The 13869-nt window shown below is 28.0% G+C and overlaps 1 protein-coding gene across 1 annotated transcript; it reads left to right on the top strand.

The window, feature by feature from the left end:
• Positions 1-161: 161 nt before the first annotated feature.
• ddx56 (DEAD (Asp-Glu-Ala-Asp) box helicase 56) lies at positions 162-13340 on the top strand. The gene is made up of 14 exons (XM_051120190.1): positions 162-255; positions 2519-2680; positions 2789-2943; positions 4463-4633; positions 4724-4814; positions 4889-5130; positions 7302-7439; positions 7572-7685; positions 9254-9348; positions 9607-9683; positions 9771-9860; positions 9941-10046; positions 10133-10224; positions 12915-13340. The coding sequence occupies exons 1-14, from the start codon at positions 199-201 to the stop codon at positions 12993-12995; spliced, it is 1671 nt and encodes a 556-aa protein (XP_050976147.1). The 5' UTR covers positions 162-198; the 3' UTR covers positions 12996-13340.
• The last annotated feature ends 529 nt before the right edge of the window (positions 13341-13869 follow it).

Raw genomic sequence — 13869 nt, 5'->3', positions numbered from 1 at the left:
AAACGCATTTAATGTGTCGTTAATAATCTTAGGTTATTTTCTAACCTGTGTTATTCTTCATACGCGGTTGTATTTGTATGAAAGCGACGTCTTTTGATTTGACCTGCAGTTTTCCTCCAGTACCGTTGGGGGCGCTGTGGCGCAGCGGGGTTTTACGTCTCACTCGAGTCTCGTCTGTGCTCAAACACACGTGTGAAGATGGACGAGGATAAACTACACTTTCATGAGATGGGCTTGGATGATCGGCTATTAAAGGTAAAATTTACAGTCGTGTTAATAATATAACGTCTGTCTACCTCGAAATACCACATACCAGGATATTAACAGTTTGTTTTGTGCAGACTGAATGTAGTTAGTGGTTGAATCAACATGATGTTTACATGCTAACACCAGCACTGTCATTTCTGAAATAGTATACGTGATATATTTCTTATTGATTACTTAAATATTGTATTATTTGTATTCTGTGTATTTTTATTAGTATCTGTGTCAGTGTTTCTTTCCGTGTCAACAGGTTTCCCATAAGTAAATTTTTTTGTATAACTGTATTTTGTGTAGTTACTGTACTTCCTGGCCAAATACAGTTAATACAGTAAAACTGTGATTATTTGCTATTATAAAAGAAAGAAACAACTGATGTTTATTTAAAAGGATATATATGTACACTACCGTTCAAAAGTTTGGGGTCAGTAAGACTTGTAATAGTCTTTAAAGAAGTCTCTTATGCTCATCAAGGCTGCATTTATTTGATTAAAAATATACAAAAAAAAAAAAAAAACAGTAATATTGCAAAATGTTTTTACAATATAAAATAATGTTTTTTATTTTAACATACTTTAAAATAGAATTTATTCCTGTGATGAAAAGCTGAATTTTTATCAGCTGTTACTCCAGTCTTAAGTGTCACATGATCCTTCAGAAATCATTGTAATATGCGGATTTATTATTAGAATGATCAGTGTTGGATAATATCAACAGTTGTGCTGCCAAACATTTTTTGGAACCTGTAATTTTTTTTTTCAGGATTCTTTCATGAATAACAAGTTTAAAAAGTACAGTGTTTATTCAAAATATAAATATTTTATAACAATGTAAATTATTTATTATTAACTTTTAATAAACTTTTAATTATTAAGTTAATACATCCTTGGTGAATAAAAGTATTAATTTCTTAAAAAAAAAAAGATAGAAACAATAAAAATGTACTGACCCCAAACTTTTGAACGGTAGTGTATGTGTATGAGTGTGTGTGTACACTAGTATTTGTTTAAAATATATATTCATGTTAATAAAAATTTTACACAATTTTATTATTTAAATATTTGTAAATTTAAAAAATATCTATCTATCTATGTGCACATCGCACATGACAGTCATTTACATAATTACAAATAAATTTTTAATTTTAACATTTTTAATTTTTACAAACACAAATTATGTGTACTATTGTAAAATGTTATGTGTGTATATATATATATATATATATATATATATATATATATATATATATATATATATATATATATAAATATAAATATAAATATATAAATAACTGTATGTGTGTGTGTGTGTAAAATATAATTTTACAATAGTACAAATAATGTTAAAATATCCAATACACACAAATTTGGAATATATATGTATTACATATTTGTAAATTAATATATAATTATATAATTAATTATATATAAAAATACATATATAAAATAAGTAAATAAATAAATTACTATGGATATTTCAACATTACATGTGTATGATTGTAAAATTCCATATTTATATATATATATATATATATATGATAGTTATTATTATTATTATTATTATTTATTTCATGCAATGAACATAATTGTTTTAAAATAACTAAATATAAAATTGGATAATAGATATATTTTTTAATTTCCTTCTCTCTCTCTCTACACACACACACACACACACACACGTCTGGTTTATTATCCTTGTGGGGACTCTCCATAGGTGCAGTGGTTTTTATACTGTCCACACTGTATTTTCTATCCCCTTACCCTAACCCTACCCCTAAACCTAACCCTTACAGAAAACTTTCTGCATTTTTACTTTCTCAAAAAAACTCATTCTGTATGATTTATTAGCTTTTGTACCCATTGGGACCTCAAGCCAGTCCCCACAATGTCAAAAATTTCAGGTTTTACTATCCTTGTGGGGACATTTGGTCCCCACAATGTAGCAAAAACAAGTGTATATATATATATATATATATATATGTGTGTGTGTGTGTGTATATATATATATATATATATATATATATATATATATATATATATATATATATATATATATGTGTGTGTTTGTGTGTGTGTATATATATGTATATGTATGTGTGTGTAAATAAATATAAATAACAACTGATTTTCAGATGTGTTTCACATGATTTCTGTCACTGAACGTTGATATCACACATCACGAAACATGTTTGATGTACTTATTATTACTGCTGTCCACTTGTGATTGGGATGTGAAGCTCTCTTTGTTTTTATTTCAGGCTCTGGCTGATTTAGGCTGGTCTGAGCCCACCCTCATCCAGGAAAAAGCCATCCCGCTGGCCCTCGAGGGGAAAGATCTGCTGGCCCGAGCTCGAACCGGATCAGGAAAAACAGCAGCCTATGCCATCCCACTCATCCAAAGAATCCTCACGTCCAAACAGGTGACGTGTGGCTTTGACATATTTATTTTCGCTCACTTTGGTCTCAGTTATAAAGGAATCGGTTCAAATATGTAACACAAAGTTTATTGTTGCTGCTGATGTGTCCAGACTGTACGTGAGCAGGCCGTCAGAGCTCTAGTCCTGGTCCCGACCAAAGAACTGGGTCAGCAGGTCCAAACCATGATCCGACAGCTCACTGCGTACTGCAGCAGAGACGTACGAGCGGCCGACATCTCTGGGAAGGCGGATATATCGGCACAGAAGTCAGTACTACAGCAACATGTATATATTTTTTTTTATAAAAAGGCTGAATGAAAATTATCTACAGTATATAATGACCTAGAATAAGATATATCTTCAAATGTATGTGTTTGCTTGAAATGATTTGAGAATGGGAGATTTAATTCAATTTATGTATGTAATTTATTAGTCTTTTGAATTAGGTTTAATTTTTATATTTTCAGTTGTAATTTTAGTTCAACTTTTAGTAATTTTGTCATGTGCTTTTGCCATTTTTATTAGTTGTTATTATTATTATTAATATTATTATTATTATTTTTTTAAATGTACTGTAAAATGTATTACTTAGGTAAAATATTACTATTTTGGGACATTTAAAATGTTTAATATTAGTATTATTTATATACCATAATGGTTTTTATTAATATATTGAATTGGGTTTAATTTTTATATTTTCATTTTAGTACTATTGTAGTTTGTATTAGTATTTTGAATTAAGTTTGAATTTTATTTTTTAATTTTAGTTCAAATTTTAGTAATTTTGTTATGTGCTTTTGTCATTTTTAATATTTTTTTTATATTACTATAATAGTTATTACTTAGGTAAAATATTACTATTTTGGGAGATTCAAAATGTTTAATTTTAGTATTATTTATATATCACAATAGATTTTTTTAATATTTTGAATTAGGTCCAATTTTTATATTTTCATTTTAGTATTATTATAGTTTTCATTAGTATTTTCTAAATTAGATTTCATTTTTAGATTTTTAATTTTTTAGTTCAAGTTTTATTTTTATGTGCTTTTGTCATTTTTATTCGTTTTTTTTTTTTAACAATTATTACTATAAAAGTTATTACTTGGGTTAAATATTATTATGGGAGACTCAAAATATTTAATTTTAGTATTCTTTATATACTATAACTATATAAATTTATATTTAAATTTAAGTGTTAGACATTTTATGTGCTTTTGTCATTTTTATTAGTTTTTTTATTAGATTAAATATTACTAAGTTATTACTTAGGTATAATAGTACTATTTTGGGACATTCAAAATGATTAATTTTAGTTTTTTAGTTTTTATTATTTATATACTATAATAGATTTTAATAATATTTTGAATTAGGTTTAATGTTTATATTTTTACTTTAATTACAGCATTAGTAATTTTATGTTTAAAAAAATACTATTTAGGTCAAATATTATTTAGAAATATTACTATTTTGGGAGATTCAAAATGCTTAATTTTTGTATTATTTATATACTATAATAGTTTTCATTAATATTTTGAATTAGGTTTCATTATGTGAATGAATTGTCAGTTTTATTATTTTTATTTATTTTGTTAGTTTTATAATGTTTATATTTTATTTCAGCTTTTTATTCCAATATTTAAACATTTTCAATAGTTATAGTTTTACATCACAATAATAGTTCATTCAGGAATTGCTTTAATCTCATTAAGTCTCATTCAAGTTAATTTAAGCTCATTCTATCTGCAATTAAATATTTTTTTTACAATTCTTTGTCTTTCTCAGGCCGATTTTAATGGAGAAGCCGGACATTGTGGTCAGCACCCCGTCTCGTGTTCAGGCCCACATTAACGCCCAGAACCTGCAGCTTCAGTCTTCATTAGAGATGCTGGTGATTGACGAGGCTGATCTTCTCTTCTCGTTTGGGTTTGAAGCGGACCTTAAAAGCCTGCTGTGGTACGGCATGTGATATAAGTAGTTAAAACGTCCTAAATTAACCTTCACAGGAACCCTGCCTTTAGTATTTGTCTGTGTTCACCTCTGCAGTCACTTACCCAAGATCTACCAGGCGTTCCTCATGTCGGCCACACTGAATGACGACGTCCAGGCACTGAAGGAGCTCGTCCTCCACAATCCAGTGAGTGCAGCAGCATCAGCGTCAGCAGCTCGTGTGATTGGCTGGATCTGACGGTTTTATTTAATTTGTCGCAGGTGACGTTGAAGCTCCAGGGATCTCAGCTGCCCGACAGCTCTCAGCTCCAGCAGTACAGCGTCCGATGTGAGGAGGAGGACAAGTTCCTGCTCGTCTACACCCTCCTGAAGCTCGGCCTGATTCGAGGGAAGTCGCTCATATTCGTCAGCGACGTGGACCGCTGTTACCGGCTCAAGCTGTTTCTGGAGCAGTTCAGCATCCCTGCTTGTGTCCTGAACTCTGAATTGCCCGTTCACTCCAGGTGAGGGGGACTAGAAATCAAAACTGATGCTGTTTACTTTCTTAAAGCTGCAGGGTGTCATTTATGCACCATCTGCTGGGTTATTATCGTTAACTAAAACTAAAACCATAAAAAAATGTTTTTGTTGATTTTTAATGTAAAGTTTTGGTGCATTCATTAAAATAAAATATGAAAAAAAGTTTTATTTAAGCAACATTTAACACATTCATTAAATTATTCATTTAGTTTAATAAAGAAAACTAAATAAATTTTAAAAAGCAAACAAACAAACAAATAAAACTTAACAAATAGAGACTATATGCTATATTTTAAAAAATGCCAAAACCATACTAAAAATTACTAAAACTTTAACCAAAATTAAAATGGAAAACATAAAAATAAATGTAAATCAAAATATCAACAAAAACTGTGATTCTTAAAAGTAGTGTCAAGTCACTTTCAGGGTTATTACTAAAAACAATTTTGTTAAATAAAATAAAATAAAATTTAAATATTAGATGAAAAACAAACTAAAGAAAAATAAAATGCAACAAATACACACTATTTGCTATATTTTAAAAAATGCCAAAAACATACAACAAAATGACTAAAATTTTAACCAAAATTATAATCAAAAAGGAAGACATAAAAATAAAAAACTGTGATACTTAAAAGTAGTGTCAAGTCAATTCAAGGTTGTTACTAAAAACATTTTTGTTAAATAAAACAAAAATAAAATGTAAATATTAGATAAAAAGCTTCAACTAAATGATAATTAGAAATAAGTTTAATTGAAGCACTAAAATTCCAAAATTAAAAAAAAAAAGTAAAAAAAAAAACTGAAAATATTAAAATTAAAAAAAAAAATTAAATTACAAAAAGTTAAAATCTAGTTTAAAAATGTAAATAAAAACTTTGATACTTCAGTACCACTGGTGTCAAGTAATATATAAATATCAGATGAAAAACAAACTAGTTGAAGCACTAAAATTACTAAATGGAAAGAAACTGAAACAAAAAGTAAAACTTACATAGAAATATTTTTAAAAACAAATAAATAAAATTAAGTAAAAAAAACAAAACCAAACAGAGACTATATGCTATATTTAAAAAAATGTCAAAAACATACAGCATAATCATTATAATCAAAAAGGAAAACATAAAAATAAAATCTAAATCAAAATATGAACAAAAACTGTGATACTTAAAAATAGTGTCAAGTCACTTTCAGGATTATTACTAAAAACACCTGTTAAATAAAATTAAAATAAAATATAAATATTAGATAAAAAGTTTCAACTAAATGAAAATTAGAAATAAGTTTAAAGTGAAGCACTAAAATTACATTTTTTTTTTTTTTTAAAAAGTAAATTTAAAAGTAAAAACTAAATGGAAATATTACAAATAAATATGATAAATTATAAAAAGTTAAAATGTAGTTCAAAATATAAATAAAAATGTTAATACTTCAATACCAGTGGTGTCAAGTCACTTCCAGGGTTATTATTAAAACATTTTTGTTAAATAAAAATGAAATAAAATATAAATATTAGATGAAAAACAAACTAAACGAAAATTTAAGTTGAAGCACTAAAATTACTAAATGGAAAGAAACTGAAACAAAAAGTAAAACTTAAATAGAAATATTTTTAAAAACAAATAAATAAAATTAAGTAAAAAAAAAAACAAAACCAAATAGAGACTATATGCTATATTTAAAAAAAATGCCAAACACATACAGCATACATTACTAAAACTTTAACCAAAATTATCATCAAAAAGGAAAACATTATTTGTCAAAATTGCAAAAAAGAAAATATAAGCTAAAATTGAAGTTCAAAATGTTAATTAAAAACTATTGTAGTATATAAAAAGTACTAAATAATACTGTATTGCTCTTATCACAAACAGTTTATCCATGCACATTATTTTATAGAAAAGGTTAGTGTTTGTTTTATTAATATTTCACAAAAAGTTAGAACTATATTCACCTCTGAAACAACTTTTTTATTTTTTCTCCTTCTAATGTAACGAAGGCCATGAGATTGGACTAAAATAATAATATTAACCAGTAATATGTATAATCATTATGCGCTGAATATTATTTAACTCACATTCCAGATGTTAAATGTGTAGCGTGTGCTGTCTTGTTGCATTTAATGTCCTTAAATTATGTTTATTTTGTTTTTCAGGTGTCACATTATCACTCAGTTTAATCAAGGCTTCTACAACTACATAATCGCTACAGACGAACAGGGACTGGAGAATCCCACTGGACAGTCTCAGAAAGCACAGGAGAAGGGAAAGAAGAAAAAGAACGCTGGGAAAAAGTAAGAGTTCCCAGTATTTGGAAAGCATAGAACTTTTGTACATTAAATGTTATTTTGTTTCTGATCATAAAATGTTTGAGTTTAAATTATGTTAGTTTTAAATATTTATACTTTTTTTGTTTGTCCCCCCAGAGGAAAAGACAAGGAGTATGGCGTTTCCAGAGGAATCGACTTCCACAACGTGTCTAATGTGATCAACTTTGATTTTCCCACTTCAGTCGAGTCCTACATCCACCGCGTCGGCAGGTGTGCGGAGAATTATTTTATATTTATACATGTCTTATATATTTATGTTACTATGTTTGCATATTTATGTAGTGTTATAGTATTTCTTTATATTTCGATGTGGCTTTTATTTTCATATTTTCAGTTTTCATTTTAGCTTTAACCTTCATAATGCATTCAGGATCTCTATAATTTTATAACTTTATTTTTCAAAACCATATTGTTTGTGATCAGCAGCTTTTCATTAATGAGTAAATGTGAAATAATTTTAAAGATTTGAATGGTAACGTTTTTTTTTTTACTGCATTTACCCACTTTTTGATATAAAAAAAGAGAAATTCTTTAAAATTTAAAATTGCGTATGAACCACACCGTAAAAACGATGATGCAAAATATGTATATATTTTTTTCAAAATTGTTGAGAAATCTTATATGAATATATGATTGTATAAAATTTATAAGAAAATATAATTTGAGAATTACCAGTATTACATTAAATTCAATTGACTTACAACTCATAATTGCTCAAAATCAGTCCAAATTTATGAAACCTACATAATTATTTCTATCAAAACAACATAAATAAAAGTCAGAAATAAATAAATACAAAATAAATACATTTTATTTGCATACATATTCAGTTTTGGATGAAAAAAGTGCAGTTTTTATACATTTCTATTTATCTCTGATTTATTTATATCTGATTTTTAATGTAAAGTTTTGGTGCATTAACTAAAAAATATAAAACAAAATAAAAAAAAATTATTTGCATACATATTCGGTTTCGGATGAAAAAAGTGCAGTTTTTAGACATTTCTATTTATATCTGATTTTTAATGTAAAGTTTTGGTGCATTAACTAAAAAAAAAAAAAATATATATATATATATATATAAATATAAATAAATTTTATTTGCATACATATTCAGTTTTGGATGAAAAAAATGCAGTTTTTAGACATTTTTATTTATCTCTGATTTATTTATATCAGATTTTTAATGTAAAGTTTTGGTGCATTAAATTAAAAATATAAAACAAAATAAAAAAAAATTATTTGCATACATATTCGGTTTCGGATGAAAAAAGTGCGGTTTTTAGACATTTTTATTTATCTTTTCTGGGTCAATTGTGAATGCCTTATGAGGGTTAAGTTTAACTTTTAACAAATTTGTGTGTTTTTTGTCTTTGTTTTTTATATAGATTTCTATTTAGCTCTTAGTTTTTTTTTTAGTTTTAGTACTTTAAATTGTTCATTTCTTTTTTTTTTTTTTTTTATACTGTTTATCTACATGTTGATATAATAATGTAATATTGGTTCATAGAGCTATTTTTAGGTTTTATTTATTTATATTAGCTTTAATTTATATTTTTCATTTTTTGTAATTTTAGTGCTTCAACTTAAACATTTTATTTCAAAATTTCTTTTCAAATAAAGTTTTTAATTTAATATTTATATTTTCTGTTATATTTATATATTTATTTTTATATTTAGATCAATTTCAGTTTTATTTCAGTTAATGAAAAACGATTTCTAATTATTTTATTTTATAGTTATAGTTAACATTAACAATATTTCCTGATTTGCTTTAGAACGGCTCGTGCGGATAATTCCGGCACCGCGCTGTCCTTCATATCACATACAGAAATTTCCATGCTCACGGAGGTTGAAAACGCTCTTACTGGAGGTAAAATCACATGTTTAAGAGTATATTTATTTAAAAATAGTCACACAAAACTTTATTATGCCTTCTTGTGTTGTTAAAAACCTAATATTATAAACATTAAAAAATGTGATGATTATTTGAAGAAAATGCTAGTATTGTGTAGAATATGGGCCCTTTGATGATGTATATTTATATTTATCTGTTTATTGTCTCTTTATTAACAAAAAAAATAATGTTTTTTATTCCTTGTTTATTTTTTTATTCCTCGTCTGTTTTCAGACAACACACATGACAGTGTTTTGAAGCCGTACGGGTTCAAAATGGAGGAAATCGAGGGATTCAGATACAGATGTCGGGTATGTTTGTGTTCTCACACACCACCGAAGCTCTGTTTTTTAGTTTGCCGCACCTAAACGATCTCTTCTGTGCTTTAATTCACCCAGGATGCCATGAGATCGGTGACTAAGCAGGCGGTGAAGGAGGCCAGACTGAAGGAGATCAAACAAGAGCTGCTCAATTCAGAGAAACTCAAGGTTTGTTATATAAACATGAGTCATTTTAACCAGTTCATCTAATGTTGAATGATCGGTGTAATTGATTTTATGTGTGACAGATGTACTTTGAAGACAATCCCAGAGACCTGCAGCTGCTACGACACGACAAAGACCTTCATCCCGCCGTCATCAAACCTCACCTGAAAAACGTGCCTGATTATCTGAGTAAGGACTCGCTCCCTTTATATTGATTTGTATATGCGACACACAGACAAATAGATCATGAAAACACATTTTCAAATCCGTTTCAGTCCCAACGACGCTAAAAAGTCTCGTCAATCCTCTGAAAAGACGAAAGAAAAAGAAGAATAAAACAGGCGGTGTGATGCTGAGCAGCTTTAAGGTGAGAATACGGATTCTTCATTTACTTGAACAGTTTATTTGGGCTTAATTGTGTTAACAGATCGATCGGTGTATGACGTTAAACTATCGCAAGAGCAATTCAGAAGCATAAGGAGCCGTCTGCTCTCTATAGCTCTTGTGGTACGTTGATGTCACTCACCAATCGGTCATTTGAACGAATCGAATGAATGAATGACTCAATGACTTAATCATTAAATACATTTACCACCACCTACTGACACTTTTAGTTTATTATTTAGAGTATCGTTTCATATTTCCATAGTAGTAATAGGCTAATAAAATTAATAAAATACATTAATAAAAGGTATAGTTCACCCACCCATAAGTGTCAGAATTTAATAATAAATAAAAAATATTAAATATATATATATATATATATATTATGTATATATATTATGTAAATTATAATATAATTTACATAATTTAAAATTACTTGTATATATGTATTACTATGTATATATGTGTGAATATATATATATAATATAAATAATAAATAAATAAATATGCATATTTATTTATTTTATATATATATATATATATATATATTATTTATGTATTTTAAAATATTTGTTTCATAAATATTATTTTAATTTTTCGATTTAGCTTTAGTTTCGATTTATTTCATTTTTAATAATTTTTTTTTTTTTACTTAAACTTATTTCATCTTGAAATTTCATTTAAGATATTTTTATGTGACATTTTTTATTTCATCTTAAATTTCAATTAACAAAAATATTTGTAATGGTTTTAGTTGAAATTTATGTTAACTAGGTTTAAGATGAGAAAACAAATTGTTAATTTACTTCAATTTAAAATACCAAAATAAGTTCAATTTTTCCTAAGTATTTTATCTACATATTGATATAAGACAAAGTTGAGCAGCTGTGCAGTTTTAGTATATTGATATACACTTATTTTTATTATTTCTAACTAGGGATGTCCCGATACAAAGTTTTAACTTCCGATACGATACCGATATTGCAGCCTTCAGTACTAACCGATACCGATACAAATCTGATACAATAATCAGCACAAATCATGAATACTTTTACCTATTTCGTGGTGTGGAATGTATGAACGGCTAGATCAAACTGAGAACAAAAGTCAGCAACAGTAAGTATGGAAAAAAACTACCAATTTATTAACTATTGGTTGCATAAATGTGAACCTTTTACATAAGAATATATAAAAAAGAATTAAAGAATAAATATTAAGACCCTGTAAAATATCTTAATTAAATAAACAAAAATATATTTTTTAAAGTGCAAAATACAGATTAAAGGTCACTTCAGTTATTTATTTTTTACCGTCAGCAAATGGTAGGAACAGCTGAGAGCAGGAACATAAGAAAAAAAAAATATTGTTAATTGACCAACTGCTAAAGGTTGAGTGTCCAAAGTTTAAATTTCACACACACTGCCCGAAAGAATGAGATCGTTGCATTTACTATCCACAAAAAATAGTGCAAACAAAATAAATATAACTATATAAAATAAATATAAATATAGCTGTGTGTGAACCTCTGAACTCGCGTGCATGTAAAACTGCTCTCTGCAAAGTAAAGTCAGCGTCTATCCAGTGCGCAGTCAGACTCAATAAAGGTAGCGGACAGTGGTCAGAGCTCCAGATGTCAGTGGTGAAGCTAACAGCACTTGCTTTATCCAGATGCATAGCAATACACTCTTTAACTTCTTTATGCATCTGGGGTATGGTTTTGTCGACAACGTAGCGAGGCTCGAGGTGTTCAATTAAGTGTTTAAACCCGATATTACTCACCACTGACAGTGGCTGGTCATCGAGCACAATAAACTGGCATATCTTTTCTGTTAAGGTTAATGCCTTTTTGCTATCTCTTGGGAATTTGTCACGCTTTGCGAGGGTTTCAGGCAGCGTTGGTTGCTTGAAGTTGCCAGAGGATTGTTTCTTTAACTCAGTGGTCTTGCGAAAGTCCTCATGCAGAGTTTTGTGATGCTGCTTCAAATGCGCGATGAGGTTGGACGTATTAAACTTTCCCGGTTCTGTTCCACCACGGGAAACTTGTGCATGACAAGTGTTGCACTGAGCCACACTGTCTTTTTCGGACTTTAATGAAAAATACTGCCACACGGCCGACATCGCTCTTTTTCTTTGCTACTTCAATAGCAAGCAGTGTTGTGATCACGTGGGCTTTGCACGCTGGCTCTGGACGCTGCTGGATAGAATAGCTGTAACGGAGTTTAGAGCGGAACGGACTGCTTATATCGGAGATTTTTAACGCAGTCCGATATAATCCGATAGAGTTTTTTTGGGCTGATATCGGACCTATTTCCGATATCAATATCGGATTGGGACATCCCTATTTCTAACTAGACTTTTTAAAAATATTCTCTGTTTTTAATTTCATTTGGAAGGTTTTGTAATTTTGTGTTTTTGAGTCTTTTTTAAATGTTTTTTACTGATTATTTTAGTACTTCAATTTAAACTTAACAAAGATGAGAAAATTGTTGTCTTGGTGGCTACATGACATAATGTAAAAACCAGATATGGAATTTATTTCAAATTTATATATATATTAGTTTTAGTTAATGGTAATAACCTTGTTAGTTGAAACGACTTGAATTGTACGTAAAAACAGATCCTCTAATGGCACATAATAAATCAATGCTGTTTTTATTTGTGTTGCGTTTGCAGAAGAATTTCAGAGGCAAAAATCCACTGAAGAGTTTCCGCTACACAAAGAAGAAGCGTGAAAAGAAGGCTGGAAAATCCTAACAGCAAAAGAGCCTGACAGACATCGGGATGTTGAGGAAATCTTGATGTAACGCATCATCTGGACACTTTGAACTGTGACTGTCATCCTGAACGATACAGTCGAGATTATAAAGTCAGTCAGAATCAGACATGCATGAGGATTCTTGTCCCAATGCATGTATGAAATGATTTTGATGAATACTGAACATGTAATATTGTATGTTTCATTAATACTAACACTGTACTTCATAAAGTGTCTTGTGGTCTGATTTTGTTCATAAAGGTTCGGTGCAACAACATGTTTACAGCTGATTTAGACCACAAAAATGCACAAATAATAACATTCAATTTTTTAAAATTATTATAATAATATAAAATTATATATAATTCCAATAATTTACTTATCGTCAAAAGAACGCATACAAATTGTATTAATATTATTATTATTTTTTTTTTATTTTATTATTATTTATTTTTTTACAATAATTCAGGGAGAAAAAATAACTTTAAAAATAAGCTTAATAAAATATACTGTTGTATTTTTACTTTTCATTTAAATCTGTGTAACATATATATATATATATGTACTTTAAAATGTAATTTTTTTAGTACATTAATTATCAAAATGCAAAATTATTGGTCTAAGAAAATATTATTATTTTTTTAACTTTAAACTTTTTTTTTTATAAAAGAACATTTAACTCATGAAACTTCAGGCAGAAAATGTGATGAAAATAATGCACACATTATGCGGACTTAAAAATATGTCTTATTTTTCTCTTTTGATTTTGGGATGAAATATGGCTTGGATGTGTTTCATGAGATTTATTCTTATTCATATTAACAGTTGAACAGTTCATCAACTAATATAAACATTTTAACAAACTGCTTTTAT

This window comes from Labeo rohita, chromosome 10 (genome assembly GCF_022985175.1).
Source record: "Labeo rohita strain BAU-BD-2019 chromosome 10, IGBB_LRoh.1.0, whole genome shotgun sequence".
Lineage (NCBI taxonomy): Eukaryota > Metazoa > Chordata > Actinopteri > Cypriniformes > Cyprinidae > Labeo > Labeo rohita.
The sequence above is the reverse complement of the archived record's forward strand: the minus strand, read 5'-3'. Positions and strand labels throughout refer to the sequence as shown.